The sequence below is a fragment of the Trichosurus vulpecula genome, chromosome 9, assembly GCF_011100635.1.
Source record: "Trichosurus vulpecula isolate mTriVul1 chromosome 9, mTriVul1.pri, whole genome shotgun sequence".
NCBI classification, from domain to species: Eukaryota; Metazoa; Chordata; class Mammalia; order Diprotodontia; family Phalangeridae; genus Trichosurus; species Trichosurus vulpecula.
The window spans coordinates 202,683,218-202,707,126 of NC_050581.1; the positions used below are offsets into that span (position 1 = coordinate 202,683,218).

Here is a 23,909-nt window from a genome sequence, read left to right on the forward strand (position 1 = left end):
ATTACTCGCAGGGCCGATGGCAAGGCCCAGGGCTCTTAGGTCGAGATGTCAGCTGACTGTGCTTGAAGGTCTGGAGGGCATAGAGACAGGGCAGATGCTAAAGCCTGGCAACACTCCATCTGACCAGGAGGAGTAGAACGAATAATTCCCATTTCACCCAAGTGTTGTGAATGGTCAAAGCCCTGGGGACTTGGGATGAGGGAGGCTTGGGAGGGTGTGGTTCATGGGACCAGAGAAGAGGAAAATTGTGGGAAGGAATGTGTTAAGGGCACTGAACATTCCGCATGTCTTCAGCTGACCTTATGTCCTATGATCTAAGACCTGTAACCATTCCTGGTTGTCCTCTTCTGGACATGCCCAGGCTTGCCAATGTCCCTCACAAAATATGGCGCCCTCAGAGGGATACAGTATGGTAGGTGAGGTTGGATCCAGACAGGGTGTAGAGTGAGGGTCATCCTGGCTTTCTGCTGGGATCTAACATCTCACTGGCGTTTGTAGCCTCCGTGACTGAGTCATTGATTCATGTTAACTGTACGTCCATTAGGAAGGATCCTGGGCGTCTTGTGGACTGCTTTCTAGGTCCTTCTCCTGCTCTAGTCTTTGCTTTCAGCTATCAGAACCAAAGGATGAGTTTATCCATGGGGCCAAAATGGGACTTCCCCTTCATTTGTTCTTGTTCAGTTGTTTCATTCCTATCTGACTCTTTGTGACCTTATTTGGGGTTTTCTTGGCAGAGATTCTGGAGTGGTTGGCCATTTCCTTCTCCAACTCATTCTACAGATGAGGAAACTGAGGCAAACAGGGTGAAGTGACTTGCCATGGGTCACCCACCTAGTGTCTGAGGCTGGATTTGCACCCAGGTCTTCTGGACTCCAGACTTGTGCACTATGGCGCCTCCTAGCTGCCCAACAACCATTGATATTAATGCTTTAGTATTTGCCCAATACCTCACTGCATCCTGGCAATAGTCCTGCTAGGTTGGTATGACAGGCTTTGAGACTCAATTTACAGTTGAGGAAACTGAGATCGAAGTGGGGCATTGACTTGCCCAGGACCCCACTGCTAACATGTATCAGGGCAGAATCCAAAGCCAGGCCTTTACGCTGACTCCTGAACCCAGAGCTTTGCAGTCTGCCCCCTGTCTGCAGCCCTGGTCACTATGTCTTTTTATCTGTAACCCCAGTCCCTGTGAGCCCTAGGTGGGGGCTGCCTACACTGTTGCTACCTAATGCTGTGTTGGTGGAGTCGACTTGTACTGAATTTCTGAGTGGTCATGAGTGATTGTGGTCACGCGTGACTATGGTTCTGCCCTGGACAGCCCTCAGCCCAGCTTTGATGGGTTTTATTTCAACAGGTCGATGCTGCTCTGCTTCTCTCCTGCCCCCAGGGAAGGTTTTACCATTTTATTCATTTATTTCTGCGCTTTTGTTTTTCAGGAGATATCAGAAGCTACAGAAAATCATGAAACCCTGGTAAGAACATGCCCGCTGCTGCTTTTGCATGGTTGACCCCAAGCATTCCCTGTCATGGCCACAGACCCAGGCTGGGCCAGCTCCCAGAGGGTCTTCTCAGCTCCCTCCTGGTGTCCCGCCCTGCGTTCAGCTGGTCACATATTGCTCCAGAGCAGGCTTCTCCTCCTTCACCTTCTTCCTTCGCTTGTAGCTTGGGCACCTTCTGTCTATAACTGTCCGCATTGGCCCCCAGGGTCCTGTCCCACAGTCCAGGGACCACGTGGTAGGGAGCAATTCTGGTGACAGACTTTCCCCGTTTCTTCTCAATCACACATGAACAAAAATGTTTAACGTTTGTTTTTAAAATTTTCAGTTCCAAATTCTCTCCCTCCCTCCTTCCCCTCCCCCTCCTTGAGAAGGCAAGCAATATAATATAGATCATACATGTGCAATCTGACATAGGTCATGCATGTGCAGAAAGGCTCACTTCAGACCAAGGGCCTTGTGTATGGCCCACGGATGTTCTGAGTGGGGGACAGTGATCCCTGTGCACTGGCCTCAGGAGCAAAGTTCCAACTTGTTCTAGAAGCAAGCCTGAAGTTTTGGGGGGTCCTTTATAATTTCAAACAAGATGATATTTGTGTGTGTGTGTGTGTGTGTGTGTGTGTGTGTGTGTGTGTGTGTTGCACACAGTAAGCACTTAATAAATGCTTGTTCCCTTCTCCCCACTTTAAATTTTGAAGCCGCTGGTTTTAAAACCTGGATGGGCATTGTTAAGTGATTACTGTATGATCTGTGCTGAGGGCCCCTCACTTCACACCTTCTCTCTCCAGCCCCCATTATTCCCACCAAAGCTGATCTGCTATCTCTGCAAGGCAGCCTGGGAAAGCCAGCAGTGTGGCCCGGCCACTGGGCAGAGCCCCACAGGGGCCTGGGTCACGGCCACCCCATCCTCCAAGCCGGCCCTCCTGAAGAAGGTGGCAGCTGCCTCTGGTCCCCAGGCATCGGTTATCCCACTCCCTTCCTGCTGACTGAGGATAGCCCACGTGCTAGACCAGAGATGAAGCAAAGAGAGCCTGAAGCCGTCTCTCCGAGGTGAAACTCCGTCACTGCCAGTCCCTGACCCCCTGTAGGCGTCCGGCCAATCCTGGGGCCATCGATCGCCTTAGAGCTGAAATGCTCATTGCAGAAATCACAGCGTCCCCTCGGCTCTGCCGGGTCATACGGTGCCAGCCGCTTCCTCCGCGGGCCATAGTCAACAGCCGGTGAGCCTGTGGCCACATGCACTGAGGAGTCATTTATCACCATCATGAATAGTCTAAGAGTGAAGAAGACTAACCAGCTGTGGTTGACGCAGTACTTTGGGGGTGTGTGGACAGTGGCAGCTCCACCATCTCCGTGGAGCTCCATGACCCCCTGGCAGGGGACGGTGTCATCACTGGACCCTGAGGCGGGGTGAGTGTGCAGGGGCACAGAGCCGGTCACCGTGGGAGCGGATTCATGCACACTCAGCACACGCGTGTGCGTGGTTCACAAGATGGCGCAGAGCCAGAGCCCTCAGCAATGGCGGCCTTGTAGGAGGACGTAGCATGGTGAAAATAGGCAAAGGACCTGACGCTTCCTCCCTGTGTGACCATCTTGGACCTCAGTTTCCCCACCTGTTAAATGGGAGCGGGGTCCCTTCCCACTCACGACCAGTGATCCCCTCCCTCCTGGCGCCTCCCCCCTCTCGTTCTCCAGGCCTGGGGTCGTAGGACATCCCAAACCAACTTCATTCGAAAACGCAGATGGGAATTCAGCCTTTCCCAGCGGCGTTCCTGCTCCCGAGTCAGAGCGAGCTCACGTTGGACGTTGGAGATCACGCAGCTGAGTCAGGGAGGAAAAGTGATTTAAAGTATTATGAAAGACACAGTGTTATGGCCATGACCTTGGCCTTGGGCCAGGACTGAAAGTTTGCTGGCGGCTCGTTTGTGGTCTTTGCTCCGGGGCAGAGTCTTGTCTGAGCTGACTTTGAGCGGATGCATTTAAAAGCCCAAAGGCCCTCCCCACTCGGTCCTCCGCCCCCCTCCCCAGTCCCCCGCTCCCGCCCAGCAATGCTAAAGCAGCGTTTGCTGCTTGGCTTTAACTGTGCTGGGTTTTCTAGGCAGGCCGACCTCAGAAAGATTCTCTCCTCTCCCTGGACCCCTCGCCAGCCTCAATGTATGCTTACCTCATGCTGTGACTAGGGTCACGTGGGGAAGGAATAAACTGGTTAGCCCTGGAATTCAGGAGCTTTTGACAGCTCAGTCCCCTCCAGAAATGGGGATGTGGAAGTGGAGGGATTCCCCCCGCCCCGGCCCATGCAAACTTGCCAGTGGGCGTGGGAGCCAGGGCCCACACAGGGGGCTCTCCCCCGTGCATCAGCCCCTCCTGCCGGGCCACGTGGAGCTCTCCCCCAAGGAGCCGAGGCAGCCGGTGAACAGCTGACGTGGAGCCTTGGCTGGCCCAGGGCTGGAGCCCTGCCTCCGCAACAGCTGGGGATGGACGGGGAGGCCCAGGAGCCAGTGGACTCTCGGGAGCTTGGCAAGAGGAGCCCTCCCCTCTCTCGGGCCATGGGGGAGAAAGCCAGAAGGACCCCAAAGGCCCTTTCATTTTTCCGGGGTGTCGGGGGGGTGGGGGTTGGGGCGGAACTAAGGCCCAGAGAGGCGGGAAGGAGGAGCGAGCTGGGGCTTTGCTCTTCGATAGGTGTCCCTGCTCTAAAGCCTAGACCCTTTGTGAGCCAGACACACAAATGAGCCGGCCCAAGGCTCCCTGAGCGCCGGCTCATTATCCTACACTTGCTCTTGGTGTCTGACATTTCCTCACTGGTGGAGCTCTTCCCTTGTGACTATCGCCCGTATACAGCACGTGCCCAATCCTTGCAGGATGACTTGAATCCTTCCCTGCTCTTTGGTTAGCGACCACTCCATCCTTTCAGTCCTGGTGACGTCCAGTGATGAGGCGACCTGGTCTTCTGGTGACATCTAGAGGGGATCAGGAGAAGAGCTCCCCATTGGGCGGCCGCACCTTGGCGGTGTCCCCATAACTCAGAGCAGGTTGTGGGGGGGAATCCCTCTGCCCCTCCTAGTGACCCTCAGTCTGTGATGGCAGAAGAGAGCCCTTGGCTCCCTCCTACGCTACCCCCTTGGGGGCTGTCCCCAAACCGAGCATCCCTCTTGTCTGTCCTTCCCCATGAGGCTCCCCTGAAGGTCTGGTATTCGAGGTCAGGTCCTGGGGACGAGGGACGTGGAGAAACACATCTGAATCCTCAGAAGCCTGCGGCAGCATTTGATTCATGGAGCACCATGGGAGGGGGAGGCTTAAAGTGACCCAGGACTCTTAGCGTCAAGAAACAAACCCACTGCTCTATCCACTAAGCAACCACCTAGCTGCTTCCTAGGCCAAGAGGAAAAGTGATGTGCCCAGGGTCACACAGCTGGTAGTCACTGTCTGAGGCTGGATTTGAACTCAGGTCTTCCTGACTCCAGGTCCAATACTATCTACTGCGTTACATAGCAGACTGATTTCTTCCACTCGGTCACATACAGTTTAATTTAGTGCAGCAAGGCTTTTCTTTCTTTTCTTTTTGTTTATGTCTACTCTGTGTCAGGCAAATCCAGAAATGACAGCTATGGGGGACAAACGCCATATTCCCTTCATAAACATCCTTCAAAGTAAATATTTGCTCTAAAATGAGTTTAATGTAGATGGATTTTAAGGATAACATCCGTGTCAATTCCTCTTCTCCTAGATCAGGGTTTTGTGTCCTGGACCCCCTTAGGCAGGCAGGGGCCCCTTCTCGGAATAAGGTTTTTTAAATGAATAAAATAAATGCACAAGGTTATGAAAGAAGCCAATTAGTATTGAAATGCAGTTCTCCAAATAGGAAAGAGCCGACGTCGTGGACCCCTGAAATCTCTCCCTGGATCCCAGGGGCAGCCCTGACCTCGGCCGTGCCAGATTGCCTCTTTAGAGAGAAAGTGTATGAATCAAATCCTGGGGGTTCTTTTAGTACAAACTAAAAACTGTATGTGGCGTTCAGATTATTTATGAGACAGTGGCTCCAAGGTGCTTCTTAAGAGGAAAGATGTATAGGCTATGTTCAATTTCAGGTCTTCCATGTCTTTTCTACTGCATATATATATATATGTATATATATAACATAGAAAGTTTTATATATATATATGTATATATATAAGCAAATAAATGGAAAGATTATGTTAAATAGAGGTGTGTATATGTATGTGAACACATAAATGTATGTTTTTGTGTAGGACTGTGTGTGTCCAGGTGTGTGTAGGTCCACACACATGCACATAAACATCTTGCATTCTCTCCACACCCTCCTGCTTGGCTGCTTCACGGTTGCCCCTTATCCCACCCACCATGCCACCTCTTCCTGCATCCCTCACTCCCTGCCAGCTTGGGGTCCCCAGGGCTGCTCTTCCCCCTTCAGGTTTCCAGCCTGAGATTTCTCCTTCCTTCCATATTTCCTGCCCCTGTAGCCATCTCTCTTCTTGGCCAAGGTGATCATGGCTCTTCCTTGTGTCTTTCAGCTTTGGAGACATGCTGTCCTTCACACTGACTGCATTTGTGGAACTGATGGACCATGGCATCGTGTCCTGGGATACCTTTTCTGTGGCATTTATCAAAAAGGTGAACCAGCCATTCTCGAGGGTCTGGGTCTGGGTCTCCCTTTCCCTGGTGTCTATACTTCCCCTGCTCCCCTTGCTACCAGGAGGATCCAGGATGGGAGAACTCTAGCTGCTAAATCTCTGAGGCGACCAGCCCTTTTATAGATGTGGAAACGGAGGCCCAGAGGGGAGGAGTGTTTTGTCCAAGGTCACACAAGCTGTTAGAACCAGAGTCAAGATTCCATCCCCGATCCTCAGGCCTCTTTCCACTGTGCTCTGGATAGCACCGGGGGGATGAGAGCATTCGGGAAGGAGATCTTGTCTCCAAGGGGAGGACTCCCCCATCAGAGGGTGGGCAGCCCTTCAGGAGGTGGGGAGTTTCCCTGGCCTGCCAACCCACAGAGGGCTGGCTCTGTTTGCCAAGAGGTTTCATCGCATGAGCTTCTCGCTTGCCCAGGGAGGGCAGCCACTGGTGGGGTCCATCTGCATCATGGTCCCATGCTGCTGTGGGCTCATTCATGGTCAGCCAGTTGTCCTGCACCCTGGGGGCTTGACCTCTGCCCCTAGTTCTTTGCCCTTCTTGCCCTCTCTCCCTGGCACAATGCTAGGCACGGCTGAGGCACTCAGTGAGTTCCTTCTGATTTTCAGGGGTTGTGGGCAGACTCTGCATCACTCTCAGCTCAGTCTCAATGCATGGCCCAGGTTCTTTGGGACTGCCGAGGCGGGCTTCACTCTTCCTTCCTCCAGTCACTGGGCCAAATAAGAAAGAGGCTTCTTTCTGAAGTACCGATTAATTTAATGTTTTGGGAAGGATTCTAACAACTTGGAGCTTAATTAAGCAGTTTGAGGGGAACAGTAATTCTTTTAGAGGTGTGTCTTACTGGTTCCTGGGCAGAATTTGGTCTTTCCAGGGAAATTGAGGAAGACTAATGATATGTTGGACAGCTAGGGGGCACCATAGTGCACAGAGCACCAGGCCTGGAATCAGGAAGACTAATCGTTATGAGTTCAAATCTTCTTAGCTGTGTGACCCTGGGCAAGTCACTGAACCCAGTTGGCCTCAGTTTCCTCATCTGTAAAATGAATTGGAGAAGGAAAGGGCAAACTGCTCCAGTGTCATTGCCCAGAAGAGTAGGACTAACCACAGCAGGCCTTTCAATGAGGTTCCTTCCCATGACAGCATCATTGGGGATGGGAGGAGCGCTCAGGTGCCTCCCGACTTGCACACACTTAGCTCTTTCTTCACTGACCATGAGCCAGAAATCCTGTGTCAGCTCAGGAAGGAGAGAATGGATTTGGACTCTGGGGATGCTCAAGATCCCCCTTCCTTCGGCTGCCCATCCCTCCAGCCCCCTGGCCCCTTGGCAATGGGACATGGAGCCTGCAGCCTGGGCTCTGGGTCAGGGATCTCCAGCCAAGCCCACTCTCCTTCATCAGCTAGACCCTCTCTGCTCTCACTGTGTGTGCTGGAGACCTGCACCTGCTGATGAGGCTGAGCAGGGACAGGCGCCCACAAAGGGGCTTCTTCTTCAGGACAGACTATCCCCATGCTGGAGCTGCCTCCCTCCTGCCAGGCACGGGGGAGAAGGGATGGTACACGTGCTGACCATCTGCAGGGAAACACACATATGTGGCCGTGTGTACATGTGTGTGCATGGAAATACAGATCTACATGTTTGAAAATCATGGCCCCAGGAGGAGATGGCAGGAAGACACAGATGGGAGAGAGATTGTTTGGGGCTCAGGAAGCAGTTTGTTTTTCCTGGTGGTGCTGCCTTCTCCCAGGAAGAGGGCACCTGGGGGACTCTGACAGCAGGCTCTGGGGCTTTCGGCCCCTCTGGCCCCACCCGGCATGACGTGGAGCTGGCTCTAGGCCAGCCATGGCTTGAGATGACCAGGCATTTGGCTTCTGAGGCACTGGGGGCTCGGATAAGTATTTAAAAGTGGCTTCAAGTGTGTGGCACTTTTGTAGACAGCCTGGTACCTTGGGGGCTTGAGAGCCAAGCTCCTGGGCTTCTTCTTCTCCATCCTTGCCTGGCGTCTCATCGGATTCCTTTGCTGATAAGGTGCTGGCTTTACAAATGAAGAAAGATGTGCGTGTCTGTAGGGAATGCACCTCTACAGCCGCCCTGGAGTGGGGGGAGCTTTTCATGCCACTATCAAGGATAAACTTTGGAAATTAAACCATGTTTGGTGAAGGAGTGTGGGCACCTCTCTTGCCATTTGGAGTGCGTCTGGTGCAGGTGTTGAGGGGTTCACCTTGAACAAGTCTCTTCCTCTCTCAGCCTCAGTTTCTCACATCCAGCACAGATCTAAATCACAGAGAAAACTGTTGAACAGAAAAAGGCTGAGGATGAAGCCCTGCAGCACACCACTCGAGATCGCCCTCCAGGCTGAGAACATCCGTGCAACTAAACTCTGGTCTCGGGGAGACCTCTGGGCGTTTGTAAGGAGGGGCATACAACATTCCCTCCCCCTCTCGCCCCCTGGACTCAAGCCTGTCCATCGTCATTACTCAGAGATGTCTCCCCAAACTATCCAATAGTGTTTGAGGCAAAAACTTCTCAATCCTTTGAGACTTGAATGCACTTCAAAAGAATAGGTTTGTAGGATCATTGTTTTAAAGCTGGAAAGGACTTTAGGGGCCACTGAGTCAACTCCTTCATTTTACAAATAAGGAAACTGAGATAGCCCAGAGAGGGGAAGCAACTTGTCTGGGTTCATGCAGCCAGAATGTGTCTGAGGTGAGATTTGAACCCAGATTCTTCTGGCTCCAAGTCTGATGCCCTCTCCATTCCCTTTTACCATCTCCAGGACTTTCAATCTTTCCTTAGCCACATGGGTTCTGCTCCTTCACATCTGAAAATCTGTAAGAAACCTGCGAATCAGCCTCCTGCTCATACGTTGTTAAGGGTCATGGTTTGTTGGCAGTCCAGGTTCATGCATCTGGAGCAGCAAGGGGCTTCAGCACAGTCAAGTTTCCTGATCTTACAGACAAGGAAACTGGGAGTTGGAGTGGGGAGTGACTTATCCAAGGTCACAGGGAAACTGAGCATCAGAAGCAGAGCTGACTATCCTAATGCCTGGATTCCAAGTGTTAACATGGAGATGCTGAGGGGGACCAGTGTCCTGCTTTGGGGTGTGAGCCTGAAATTCAGACAGGCTCGTGAGAAAATAAACATAACAAACCAAAGAAACAAGCTTTAGAGAAAATGCCTGTTCAGCACCATAACATTGACGGGAAGTGTAAACTCCAGTGACCTCAGGGAATTTGGTTCAAACATGGAAGTATAATATGATAGTTGGGGCAAAGAAGTGTCCATCGGCCCCTAATTAACAAGTAATTCCTAATTCAGGTATTGCTACTTGCTGAGTGGTACCATGAATCGCTATCTAATCCTATGTCTAGAGCACTCCCCAGCTTATAAAGAATTTTCCTCAAACAACCTTGTGAGGGAGAGAGTGCAGAGAGGATTATGCCCATTTTACAAATGAAGGAACTGATTCTCAGAGAGGGAGGTGACCAAGTGAGGTGGTTGCATCCCCACTCTCTACGATCCAGGGCTGGACACTGGGATTCTGACAGCTTCAGTCCAGCGCTCTTTCTCTTAGGCCACAGGATTGCCAAGGCTTGTGTTTTTTGCTGGGATGACAGATGTGAAATTGATTAGGGGAGCCCCCAAGAAGCAAAATTGAAACCAGGCTTTGAGGAAAGGAGCAGCTCATAGAGACAAAGAAGGGGCATATTTGGTGGGAGAGACAGAATATGTGAAAGCTAAGGGATAGAGGAAGAGAAGCTGCTTATTAGAGAGGGCTTTGAGATCACAAGCCATAGTGTGACTGCTGAGAAAGCCTGTGTGTGTGTGTGTGTGTGTGTGTGTGTGTGTGAGAGAGAGAGAGAGAGAGAGAGAGAGAGAGAGAGAGAGAGAGAGAGAGAGAGATGCTGGTAGATGGTAGCAATTTGTGCTGAGTTCCACAGCCTGTAATCAGCAGCCATAATGATGCAAGAGGAAATCATGTACCATCATGGGTGGCCTTTGACAACAAAGCTGTGACCCAAACAGGAGCAGAATGTAAGTTTTGCTTGCTGGAGATAGGACCCAACACTTGGGTACTGGGAGTTTGCCGAGACCAACATGGTGAAAGGGCCTTCAGTCCTTCCTGTCTCAGCCTGCTAATAGATGGGAAGACTTTGGGGAAGACACTGCTTGCACCTTCCAGCTGGCACCCCACATCTGTTGAGGGCCAAGACTCCCCCCCACCAAAAGCTGAACTCTCAAAATAAATGTACACTTTTTTCAAGATTGGGATTATTTCATGAGAAACCTTTGTCATGCAGATGGACTCTAGAGAAAATTATCTGGCTGCATTGACCATACAAATTGTGGATAAGTAGAAATTGGTGTTAGGATCCAGCTGGGAATGATGTTGGGAAGGGAGAGGCAGATGAGAGGGATGGAAGCCACTGATGGTTTCTTGGCCTAAGCGGTGGCCAAAGCAACATCAAGGATGGATGTTGGACCGCATGGGCTCTGGGAAGATGGTGTAGTGGAATGAGAGCCTGATTTGGAATCAGGGGACTCTGCTACTCGGCACCCACATGACCTTGTACAAATCCCTTCCCCTTTCTGGACCTCAGCTTATGCATCTGTAAGCTGAAAGGTTTGGAATAAGAGATCCCCGAGACCCCTCCCACTTCTTAACATGTGTCTCTGAAGAGGAAAGGAAGGTGAAGATGAATGAATGCATCCAATCCAACAAGCATTTATTAAGTAGCTACTGCGTGCCAGGTCCTGACCTTAGCACCAGGGTTATAAAGAAAGACAAACATGCAGCCATCCCTGCTCTCAAGCAGCTTCCATTCTGTAGCAGGTGGCAGAGAGATACAACATGAACACAAATTGGTAAATTCACCATCATTGCCCAAGGATGGCGCCCTTGACCACCTGGGATATACAAGACGAGTTGATTCGAGATTGCTGAAGGAAGTGGATGAAAATGTGGTTGGTGTGGCCATGGTGGGAGGTGGGGAGGAAACCAGGGAGAACAGAGGAGGCAGCTGGTGATGCAGGGAGGGGGCTGATGATGTGGGGAGGGAGGGGGATAGAGTGGGAGAGGGGAGAGGAACAAAACTCTGATTTCCCATGGAGGCAAATTATCCAGGCTTGAAGGAAGCTCCAGCTCCTGTTTCTATAATGGCCTTTTCAGCATCATCTTGTCAACAGGCATTAATAACTTTAATGAGGCCCCTTAAATACATTATTTACGAGCCCCCTGTGTCTTGCCTGCTGTGATCCATGATTCTAACCCGCATTTCACTCCCCTTCATACACTGATTTGTTAGAGTCTGGACCAAAAAGATGAATTCCATAGAGAAAATTGTAGAGACTTTGAAGTATTATTCTAACTTTTGGAACTGGTACTTTCACTGTTTTATACATCACTGGCTGGGAGGAGTGGTGGGGGATCCCACTAATTCAGAGAAAAGATACACCTTAGGAAGTTCAAAGACTGAGGGAAAATGTTTGGTGAGCAGCAAACCCAAGAGGGAGGGCAGTTTGGCACAGCAGAAAGAACCTTGGCTGTATAGCCAGAGGGCCTGGACTCCGATTCTGCCTCTGATACTTACTATACATATGACCTTGGACAAGTCACTTCTCCTCCATGGCACTCAGTTTCTTCATCTGTAAATTGGAGAGGTGGAGTTTGGGCCCGATGGTCACCTCTGGAGTCAGAGCCCCAGGAGCCTGTGTTTCCAGGGGTCAGCGCTGACCTGAGTGATTTTCCCTGGCTTGTCCACCCTGAAGAGCTGAGGAAAGACTGGAACCAAGTCAAAGATGAGGTGGCCAGAGGGATGTGTGGAAGGGAATGGATGCAATTCTGAGTGGAAACACGCCTCCTAAGGACATAGTTTGGTCCTTAGTCACTGTTATGTTTAAAACATTTACCCCTAACAACCTAACCTCAGAGGAACAACCATGGAAACCAGACAGGACAGCTTTGGGCTATGGACAGAATGCTGAGGCCATGTCTGCTTCTGGTTTTTAACTGATTGCTTCCTTTTTCCTGAATTTAGAATTTGGGACCAATTTCAGCTTGGAGAAAGAGGGCATGGCTGGTCTGCTCCTCCTGGGGAAGAGTTGGGGCGGCCTGCCAGAGCCGACTGTCTACTGTTCTTGGCGTCTCCTTCGAGACTGCCTCTGCCTCTTTCCCCATCTCATGTGAACCAAGCATGTCCTGCCTTCGTTTATTTGCAGATAGCGAGCTTCGTGAACAAGTCTGCTATTGACATCTCCATCCTGCAGCGCTCGTTAGCCATCCTGGAGTCCATGGTACTGAACAGCCATGACCTGTACCAGAAGGTGGCACAAGAGATCACGATTGGCCAACTCATCCCCCATCTTCAGGGGTAAGGAATGGTGGCAGGACCCAGGGAGATCCAGAATAGGCTGGCTCTGGGATCTCATTGTAGTTAGTACCTCCCTGACAGGGAGAGCCCAGCCCATCTACACCTGCCCATCCTGGGTAATGTTCTCTCATATGGACTCCCATCAGTCTTCCATGAGGGATCTGCCTGGTACCCAGGCTGACATCAAGGTCTCTGATGTTCCGTGGACACCAGTGTAGGGTTAGGGTTAGGGCCATGCACTGAAAAATGTATTGCATATCAATTTTGTGGTCTTAAAAAAGGAGAAGTAGGAGAGGCTATGCCAAAGAGTACAAGGCTCCTGGGTTCAAAACTGGCTGTTCACTTATTGTGTGTGTGTGACCCTGGGCAGGTCATTTGGCTACTCTGAGGCTAGGAGGCATATCTGCACTACCCACTCCTAGGTCTGACAAGAGCAAAGTGCTTCATGAGCCAGCCAGTGCGGTGATGATCAGGATTACAATTTTAAAAGTTATTGACTTTATGTGAAGGTGTTAGTGGCACTCCTGAGACAATGAGCTCTCTGCGTCCGCATTGGACTCTTGCTTTTTTCATGAAAAAATGATCATATGTGATCTCACTATCAAACCAGGCTACGTGCGTGTATGCATACACATACATATACATATAAACAAACACATGTATGCATCCATACAAATGGCTGACACTGACAATGGGCAGCTAGGTGGCTCCAGAGTGCATATAGCACTGGGCACTAAGTCAGGAATTCTCGTCTTCCTGAGTTCAAATCCCACCTCAGATACTTAGTAGCCGTGTGACCTGGGGCAAGTCACTTTACTCTGCTTCATTGGGAAAATGAGCTGGAGAAAGAAATGGCAAAGCACTCCAGTATCCCTGCCAAGAAGAACTCAGATGTGGTTGTGAAGAGTCACACATGACTGAAATGATTGCAAAGCCACAAAAACATTAATGAAAATAGCTAGCACTGACAAGAGGTTTTAATGTTTGCTAAGTTTATATACATACATATTTGTATATATATATATATATGCATGCATACATACACCTGTAAATACACATGTTGCACATACACGTGTGTACATATAGCCTGAAATATCCTCACACATGTACACTTACATAATATACACATAAATATATGTATATATATATACATATGCATATGTACACACATATTACACACACACACACACACACATATATATATATATATAGATAGATAGATAGATAGATAGATAGATAGATAGATAGATAGATAGCATTAAAACCCTATGTCAGTATTAGCCATTCTTATCATAGGGTCATGGATTGGGAGCTTGGGGAGACCTTAGAGGTCATTTGGTTCCTGTCCCCCCTTTTACAGATAAGGATACAAAGGCCAGAGAGACTTGACCAAGGCTAGACCCAGGATCCAAACTCAGGTCTTTGGACTCCCAATCTCACACTTCTTTTACTGCACTATCCTGCTGCCCAGAAGTTTGATGGGGCTTCAAGCGTGTGAAGAGAATAATGAATAGTCTAGAAAGGTTGGCCAGGGTCCCCCTTTGAAGGGCCTCAGTTGCCAAAGGGAATTGTTTATGTTTTTTTTCTAGAAGAATTAGGGAGCCATATGAGGCTTATGAGCAGGAAGGTGCTGTGGTGAGCCTGTGTCTTCAGCCTATCAGTTTAGCAGCCATGGCAGGGGGAGGGGGGGAAGGAAGATGGGCTAGAGCAGAGAACCTGGTGTTTTCTTTCTTTATTCCTTATACTTATGACCATGTTTTTAACTGGTTAGAGAAATAGGAGGAAGGAGTGTCCTCCACGGGCAGAGCCCCAGGTGTGCCAGGCTGGAGCTTGAGGGCAGTGCCATCCTTCAGTGTGGCTGGAACCAAACCCACCTGGGCCACTTCAATGCCTGGCCACTTTCTGAAATAAGATTAATGATTAATTAAAGAAGATTAATGGGATTAATAACCCTTTTTCTAAGCTTTCCTGGTCCCCTTTGCTGTCTTTTAAAGTCCTTCACTTTGTAGCTGGGGTTTTGAATTTTGTCTTGTCTCTTGTCTTATCTGGTGGCTGAGGGGAGTGTTACAGGCACTTTTGATTCACTCTGATCCCTGGTGGTTTCTTATCTTTAGGACAGATCAAGAAATCCAAACGTACACCATCGCTGTGATCAATGCCCTTTTCCTCAAGGCCCCTGATGAGAAGCGTCAGGTAAGAGGAGCTTCCTCTCTCACCCAGAGCTTGGAGTGAGCCTGCTTGGAGGCAGCCCAGCCGCACTGTCTTTGGACCTTTTAGCCTCTTCTTCTTTTCTGAACCTGGGTTCTACAGCTCTGGGGAGAAAGCTGTTTATTCTGTGTGTACAAGCACATCTGTGTGCACACGTACATATGTTCCTATCTGTGTACGTGACCAAGGAGAGAGCCCTCTGTCTGCCCTGTCCTTTGATACCTTTTCCACGGGCCTTATCATCCTCGTTTCGCCTGATTCCCACATTCTCTGGCACCTAGGACAGTTCCTCTATCCAAAGTCCTGTGTAGACCCAGTCCGAGGCCCCTGGGAAGACAAGAAGTAGGATTTAGTAAGATGTGGACCACACGACAGGCAACCGGGTGGCTAGAGGCTAGGACCTCTAACTGGCTGTGTGACCCTGGGCAAGTCTCTGAATGGGGCCGACAGCACCTGCCTTCCAGGTTTGCCGTGAGGACCCAGTGAGATCCCATCTGTAAAGCACTGCGCAAGCCACAGCGCACTGTGGAGACCCTGGGCATTACTGTTGTTATTGTGCAATCCTGTAGACTGTTGATGCCCACTTTCTAGATGGGGTGACTGAGAACTAGGAAGCTCGGGAGCTCTCAGGTCCTGACAGAGCCGCTATCAATGAGGACCTGGGTGTCCTGGCCCATTGCTTGGTGTTTGCTCTCTCTCCGCTTCCCCAGTCACTGCGTCGCGGGGGAGCTGGCCTGGGCCTGAGCGGCCAGCTTCTCTGAGATGAGGTGCCTCAGCTGTGGGGAGAGAGCTGGGGCTGCTGCCCACTGGCTTGCTTCTCCCTCCAGTCAGGCGGCAAGGGAGTGGGAGGCCCTGGGTGTCAAAGGCCACTTCTAGCCACACTCTGGGGAGAAGGGACAGATTCACCTCCTCCTGAGGCTGAGCCCTGACGCTTTCACTCATCGAGCCTCAAGTGAACCTTTTCTGCTTCTCCTAATGCTTAAAGCTACCTGAAATTATGAGTGATTGAGTCCATGCCGCGTGTATTAACATACGTGTAAGTCATTACAACAAAGCATGGAAGCGAACAACTGGCCGGCCACAAGCGGAGGCATGATTTTATGAGCTGCAGTTGCTGAGGATCTGAGAACTTCCTGATGAAATGTGGGCCATTGGGCTTTACTTGGAATTGGAGGCTCCGAGTCTTGATGAGGGCTTGAATTTTGTACAGTAGATTGAGCCCAGAGAAGCTGACAATCCTCAGGATTGTTTTTTGGCTCTTACATGCTGTGGCGTCGTTGCCAGAAGATTCTCTCAGACTTGGCTTGTAACATTGAATAGTTTTAGCTGGTTTTTTAAGTGGGGGGGGGGCTTCTTTATGAGGAATAGTGAGGAGGTGAGAGAAGGAAAGGGAAAGGAAGGGCAGGGAAAGGAGGGAAGAAAGCGGAGGACGAGTAAAGGAAGAAAGGAAAAGAATTGAAGAAAGACATTCATGATAACTTTTTTTTTTAATCAAAACAGCATCTGTTCCACAGTGTTCACTGCTGATGCAGCCAAACCACCCATAGCAAGGCTGTGTTGGTGTTGCTTAGAGCCAGGAAATCTGAAGCCCCTCCTGTGGTATCTTTGGAATTGGATACGATCAATATTTATGCACTCCCTTGCCCAACCCTCTTGTTAAATCCCTGAATTGGTGCTGAAGAACTCTGGAGCTCTCTTCCATTGGTTGGCCAGTCAAAGGGGTGATTCTAAGGAAGATAACATCCTTCCCTGTAGGCCCAGCCTGTGGCTTCAGCTTCGAGGTGTTGGAGGCTGAATTAAATGACCACAAGCTCTGCCAGAATCTATTGAGTTGGAAGGCATTGAGTGTGGGCCTGGTGAGGGAAGGGATGCTCCCTGAGGACCAGCAGAGCTGAGTTAAGAGCAGCAGGAAGGGGCGGCCCTGGGGACATGAGCCTTTTCAGCCACAGTGCCCTAGAGTGCCCTGGAAGGCCCCGTGGACTGACCATATGGAGGGAATCACGGGGGCTGGGACTGAAATCCCCCACTCAGTTACAGTTCTAATGGGATCTTCAGATTCTGGCTTTGCACAATCTGTGGGTCTCGGTCACATCCCTCAAGCCTTCATCATGCCAGTGTGAGCCCATTCCAAGCCTGCCCCTCCTGGTCCTTGGCCCCAGGGGTTTGAAGTGGGGTTCTTCCATACCTTGAATAAACTCCTCTTATTGTCATCACTTCGCTGCTTTGGAGCCACCTTTTACATGGTTGTAATGGTTTTCCGTTCTTCTTTTAAGAAATGCGTTCATATCCTTTGACCACTTATCCATTGGGGGAATAGCTCTTGGTCCTATATATGTGTTAATTCCTTATACTTTGCCATTAGACTTTTGTTACGTTTCTGTCTTGCTTTTAGGAAATTATCTTATTAGGCAACTGGGTGATCTAGTACCTAGAGCTCTGGACTTGGATTCAGGAAGACTTGAGTTCAAATCCAGCCTCAGACACTGGCTGTGTGACCCTGGCCAAGTCACTTAACTCTGTTTGACTCAGTTTCTTCATCTATAAAATGAGGATAATTCCACCTGTCTCCGAGGATTATTGCAGGATAAGATGAGATAATATTTATTAAGTGCTTTGCAAACCTTAAAGGTCTCTATACCTTTTTGCTGTTATTATTATTAATTATTGTGATGCTGATACTGGCGAAATTCCCTTTAGTATTCATTGGTGCCTCCCACTGGGCACTGTTGAGAAGTACCCTGGAAGCACCCAAACTCTGTGTTCTGGATGTGATTAGGAAGCAGGGGCTGGTGAGCCTGGGGTCTTAGCCTTGCTTGTTTCCTGAAAGGGCACTCCTTGATTTTTCCCTGGGTCCACGAAGGGGGTTCTTTGATTCCCTTCTGGCATAAAGAAGAGAGTCCTGTTTTGTATGGACAGCAAAGGAACCAGGGCCTTCCAATGGCCGCCTATACTTTTTCTGCCAAGGGTCAGTTTTCCTCTTAGGGAGGCCTTCATAGCCCTGCAGTGGGTCCTGGGGGTTTCTTCATGGTAATGTCCCAGCTTCTAGAAATGCGTCCCTGTGACATGTTCTTTCTTCCCATGGCTGGGGCTTCGGGGCCTCAGGCAGTCAGAGCCCACTAACCGAACTCCTCCGGACTCTCCCCTTCTTCTCTCTCACCTGCCTTCGCTCCCCGGGGTGGCCTGCAGCTCAAGCTAGAGCCTCAGGCCGACATCCTAGATTGCCCTCTCACTGTAAGTCACCTCGTTGCTTCCTGCCTCCCTTAGAGGGTCTGCTGCCTGCCCCTCTGCCCAGCGCCCTCCCCGCCTGCTCTCCTGCCCTGCTTCCACTGACCTTGGCCAGCCTCTTTCTCTCCCACCTGCCCCCTTTACAGCCTCGTGCAGCAGTGAGTTTTGTTCAAAGCTTAGATCCCAGTTCTGTCTGTTTTCTACCTTCATGATGCGCTCACACAAGCACATGTTTCCCCAGCTGTAATACGAGAGGGTCAGACTTGGTGGTCTCTCCCAGCCCTAGACCTAGGATCACGTGCACAGCTTCCTGGCCAGAATCGCTCTCAAACCCTGTTTCCAGAGTCCTGTCTGGGGCTGGCCTCCCTCCAACAAAGTAGACCTTGAGTGTCGGACTCATGGGTGTGCTGATAAATGTTTAACAATCAGCTTTTGGAGGAAAAAATTACCCATGGTGCACTTTTAAGTTAAATCTGCATTATTAAAATTTTCTCCATTGCCTTCTAAAGTCTAGACAATCAATAGATTTGTAGCATCTGCTCATTTCTAAAGTGTGAATGCAGTCCAGCCCTGGGGAGGTCCAGCCAAGATGTAGGTACCTACCTACACCAGGCCCAGTCACCAGCCCCTGCATTGCTTTCCTATGTAGAGTTTGAGAAATAGAAGTTCCCAGCCCCTGCAGACCCTCTTCTAGGCTTCTGGGCCTTTGGTCCTGACACTTCAGGCTGCATGAAAAGCCCCAGAGCTCATCCCTTCCCCAGCCTTCCCCAGTATTCTTTACTTCCTGAGACATTCTGCTCCTCTCCCATGAGGAAGAGCGTGTCCGAGTTTCCAAACCCTCTTGCCTGACCGAGCCTGTTTTGTGTTACAGGAGATGGCGAACATCTTGGCCCAGAAGCAACTTCGTTCCATCATCCTGATGGTGAGTGCCCCATGCTTGCTGCTGGGACTGGTGCTGGTGGTGGCACTGGGGAGGAGGAGTCTGAGCTGCCCATGCCCTGACTTGTTTCTGTGGTGAAGAAGCAGGGATCCCATTGAGACCAGGTGCCCACAGGCTTCCTCACTGCCCCGTGCTCAATAGGAAAGGAATGAAGTACCCTTGTATCCACCATAACGCCATCTAGTCAGTCAGTCAAGTCAAGTCAAATCAACAAACACTTATTAAGAGCCTACTATGTGCCAGACACTGTGCTAAGTGCTGGGGGTATAAAGAAAGGTAAAAGATGGTCCTTGGCCTCAAGGATCCCCCAGTGTAAGGGTGGAGACCATGTACGAATAAGATACAGGAGGGGTATTGGAGATGATAAACAAGGGAAAGGCCCCAGCCTTACGGAAAACTGGGAAAGGCTGAGACCTGGGGGAAGCCAGGGGGTGGAGATGAGGAGGGAGGACATTCCAGGACTGGGCCACAGTCGGTAGAAGTGCCTGGACTTGGGAGATGGAAATGGCAAGGGGGTCAGGAGCTAGGAGACAAGAAAGTAGGGTTTGAGAGAAATGAATGAGGGAGAGAGCACTGACCTCTGGGGGCCAGGCTGACCTGGGAGGGGCAGGGCTGGACTGTGGAAGCCACTGGAAAGGAAGGGAGGAAGCAACCGCTCTTTGTAGGCTCTGTGAGGGCAAGAACCACTCTCGTTTTGCCTTTTGGTTCATAGTGCCTGGCACATAGTAGACACTTAATGGATGCTTGTTGGTTGATGGATTTGATGAATGCCATCTCCACTCTCATCTGTCACACATCCTTGCAAAGGCAGATTAGGCTTTACCTGAGCCAGTACCAGGCAATTACAAAGGCCTCCAGTGCCCTCGAGGGGTCTGAGCCCCATAGTCCAGATCTTTGAGGAGGTCCTGGAGCCACATAGAGCCATTTGCTAATCCTGGCTGGGTTTTCTCCTCTCTACCCTGACTGTACAAATTCACCAGGAGTCAACCTCATTCCTGAATTTAAAGAGTTTACAATGGGTTGATGGGGGCAAACTTTCACTTGTTTTTGTTTGTGTGTTGTGTTTTGGTTTTTATTTTGTTTTTTGTCTTGTCCCTGCATCCCACAGCATGTCATCCGAGCCCAGAGAGCTATCAATAATGAAATGGCCCATCAGCTGTACGTCCTGCAAGTCCTTACCTTTAACCTTCTGGAGGACAGAATGATGACCAAAATGGACCCACAAGATCAGGTGAGGGCTGGCTTGCCAGAGGCAGAGCTGCTTATGGCAAGTCTTTAGCCACTTCAGAGTTTCAGTCTTGGAGAGAGAACATGGGACCAAAGAGATGGAGTGGGATCTTAGCCTCGCACATCCCTACTCCCAGCTTCTGACCACTCCCAAACTTTCTGGGCTGATAAGACTCTGCCTTCATTTCTGACCTTCCAGTAAATCCCATTCCACATTGAAATAAATGTTTTCACTCTCTTGGAATTCTCCTTTTTCTCTGACCTCAACCTATGATGCTGCAAGTTAAATATTTTCTCTCATTCTTTATGGAGATGGGGTCTCCAGGAGAAGATGTCTGCTTATTTTTCTGAGATCTGGGGATCTTCATCAGGTAGGGCCCATGGGAGATCATGAAGTCCAACCTCTCATTTTATAGATGAGAACACTGAGTTTGAGGGAGGGGAAGGGACTTTTGCAAAGCCACAGGGGCCATCCTCTGATTTTAGGATCACAGAATCTCAAGAGTTGGAAGAGATGGCCCTCTACCATTTACATGCATCAAGCCACTGCTACCCAGTGCAGCTAGCTCTGTTCACTGGGGCTAAATAGAATAAAGCCAATCCCTCTGCTGTGTGATAGCCTTTAAGATACATTGCGTCAGAGGACTTCATGGAAGTTTTTACTGTAACAGGCTGTTTCTCTTTGTCCTTTATTCTGTCATGCTCTCCTTTCCCCCAAACAGAAACATCTCTGTATCCTGGGGTTGAAACTGCTACTCCACTAATTCAGTTTTTCCTCTGGACCCTTAGGTGGAACATTGTGCTTTACGATGTGTTTGTAGCTATGTCAATATCTTTTTCCACCTTTAATCTGTGATTTCATTAGGGTAGAGAACTCCCACAGGGAAAAGCATAATTTAAAACATGATCTTATAGTCTTAGGGAAGCTATCTGGGGCACAGAGAGGGTAAGTGACTTGGCCACAGTCACACAGCCAGGATGTGTCAGAGGCTGGACTTAAACCCATGCCTTACTGACTCTGAGACTGGCTGTATCCATGACACCATGCTGCCTCTCTAGATATTAAATCTACATGTACATCTGGATGGTCATCTATGGTCATACCCTACACTTACATCTCTGCTTATATTTATAGACAGCTCTAGCTATGTCTAAACCTATACCTACATCTGCCTATGCGTATACCTATGTTTATAACCATACCTGACACATGGTAGGTGCTTAATCCATGCTTATTGACTGACTGACTAGATATAGGTATAGGCATATCCATCAATATCTATACCCATACCCATAGCAATGCCTATTCATCAGGCACATAGTAGGTCTTAATCAATGTTTGTCGACTGACAATCACTAGAGTTAGTTATAGTCATATCTATTGATCCCTACCTCTCTAGCCATACGACACCTGTTGTATTTTATGCCCACATCCATACCTACACCTACGCTAGCATCTTCACCTGTATCATCAGGATGATGAATCCCCACAGCTAACTGTATAGTTAGATAGAGATCTGTCGTCATTATTTTCATGGACACCATGTCTGCATGGAACATTAGCTAATCATTTTGGCCTGAGATTTTCCTCCTTCAGTCCTCCTTAAACTGTGGAAACTAATTCCAGTGGCTGCCAGACCCCCAGGATGGTCCTGGCTTCTGGGCCTCCACCCCAGAGGCACTCAGTTCTAGGAGCCCCAGACCTGGACGGGAAGGTGGGGTGTAGCCCCCAAGGCTGAGGCTGCTGTCCTGCTGGGCCCTCTCTTTGGCCCTCCCTGGGGCTCCCCTTCAGAGTGGTGTGTGGCTTCTGCAGCCCTTTCAGAGAATTGGCCACGGGACCCATGGTAGAGCAAAGTCAGGCCCAGCAGGCCAGAGGGAAGGAGGGAGAGCCGGGCAGAGCCTGTAAGGCCTAGGTTGGGGTGTGGGTCTTTTTTGTTTGCCAAAGACAATTATCTTTATCAGAATGAGACCATAGTGTGAGCCATGGGAAAACTCTTAGTGTCAGAGAAACTTGAGCTGTTAGGGAAGGGCAGAGTGGCCCAGTGGATAGAGCCCTGGATGTGGTGTCGGGAACACCTGCCTTGGAGTCTTGCCTCTGACCTTCACTGGTGGCATGACCTTGGGCATGTCCCTCAATCTCTCTAAGCCTCAGTTTACTCATCTGTAAAAGGGGTCCATAAGAGTTCTCACCTCAGAGCAGTGCTGCAGAAACGTCAGGGGTTGTCTTCTTCCCCTGCCACAGGCCCAGAGGGACATCATCTTTGAGCTGAGACGCATCGCCTTCGACGCCGAGTGTGAACCCAGCAACAGTGGTGGGAGCATTGAAAAGCGCAAGTCCATGTACACACGGGACTACAAAAAGCTTGGCTTCATTGTAAGTACTTGCGCAGCCTCTGGGGCTGTGCCTCTCTGCCCCCGCCTCCAGGCCTGCCCTTCCCGCCAACATCTCCGTAGCTGGTTTCAAGGATTTCATAGGAAATTCTAGGAGAGGGTGACTAACGTGGCCTGCCCTTACAGGGGGCCATGGGACTCATCAAGAATGCTTAGCCACACTTTGGAAGCCCAATCCCACATTGCTCTGGGCCCTGGGTTCAAGGAGGTCACAGGCAGTGCCTCTGAATTTCTACCCAGGACTTTGGGACTTAGGGGTTTATGAGAGCTCATTCTCTCCCTGTGGATAGAAGGATCTGGGTTCAAGTCCTGCTGCTGAGCCCTCCCGGCTGTGCAACTCTGGGTAAAATGCTTAACCTCTCTGGGCCTCAGGTAAAGCCTTAGAATGATGGTGGAGGGAGTTTGCTTTGTGGGAATTTCCCAGTGAGGAAACCACAGACCTGGGCCAAAGGAATGAACCAAAAGCAGTGACAATGAGGCTGGTGAGGATGATGATGATGATGGTGATGAAGGTGAGGGTGAGGAGGAGGAGGATGGGGGTGACGCTGATTCTCCCTGGAACTCTTTTTGAGCTAAGGAGCTCACCAGCGATCCAGTGTAGGAAGCCCGTCCCTGATTCTCATGTCCTGCTGCCTTGGCCTGCTTTTTTTGCTGATTTCTGCTCCGGGCTTTCTCTGGGTCCTGGAGGGAATATCGTGTTTCTTAGGTAGAAAATGAGGACAGGAGCGATGTGTCTGAGGCTGTCCCTGGTACAAGTGAGCCGTGGCCCACTTCTGCTACCGGTCACGCTACACTTCTGTGAGCACTGTCTATGCCCCTTCCTCAGGCTCCCTGTGTCTGGGAGGGAATGGGAGCTGCAGGTGTCGGGAGCAGCTTTTAGCAGAGGAGGCTCGGTGACCCTTCCTCGTCTCTTCTCCCTCCCCCCTCTCCTGAGCCCTCCTGGACTCCCTCAGCCCACCTCCTCCTTCCTAAGGAGTGGGCAGTCTGCAGGGTGCTTCTCCCATGTTTCTTATTTTGAAGACAAAGCCACTCTGTCAATGGCACCATCTCACCTCCAGGATGCACCGGCCACCTGAGCTTGGAACAAACCAAGCAAGTCAGAAATAGTAGAAGCTCCGGGCAGCCTCCCTCCTGTCTATTTGTCCAGCGCATGCCCCCTGAGCTGCCCACAAACCATTCTGCACCTGTGGCCCACTGGCCACTGAGTTACCCCTGGCTTTTTGGGAGTTCCCCACTCTGAAGCCAAGCTCCCAGATTCTGACTCCTGTAAACATGGGGCTCAAGCTGTCAGTACTCCCCACTGCCTCTGTGGGAGGCCTTGAAGGATGCTTGGAGGCCTGTGTGTCCCAGGCCTTGAGGCTCCTTCCTAAGAAGCCCTCCTGGCTCCTCCCTCTGGGGCTCCGGAG

General features: G+C 50.2%; 1 protein-coding gene across 3 annotated transcripts in view; it reads left to right on the forward strand.

Annotated features, from left to right (window-relative positions):
* ELMO1 (engulfment and cell motility 1) overlaps positions 1–23,909 on the forward strand; it is a 405,316-nt gene that overhangs the window by 136,667 nt on the left and 244,740 nt on the right. For all 3 annotated transcript variants that reach the window (XM_036738189.1, XM_036738190.1, XM_036738191.1), the window contains 7 exons: positions 1,437–1,472; positions 6,026–6,125; positions 12,361–12,512; positions 14,627–14,705; positions 18,817–18,867; positions 19,994–20,116; positions 22,355–22,486. In XM_036738189.1, coding sequence (XP_036594084.1) covers positions 1,437–1,472; positions 6,026–6,125; positions 12,361–12,512; positions 14,627–14,705; positions 18,817–18,867; positions 19,994–20,116; positions 22,355–22,486 — 673 coding nt within the window. The remainder of the gene's footprint in view (positions 1–1,436; positions 1,473–6,025; positions 6,126–12,360; positions 12,513–14,626; positions 14,706–18,816; positions 18,868–19,993; positions 20,117–22,354; positions 22,487–23,909) is intronic.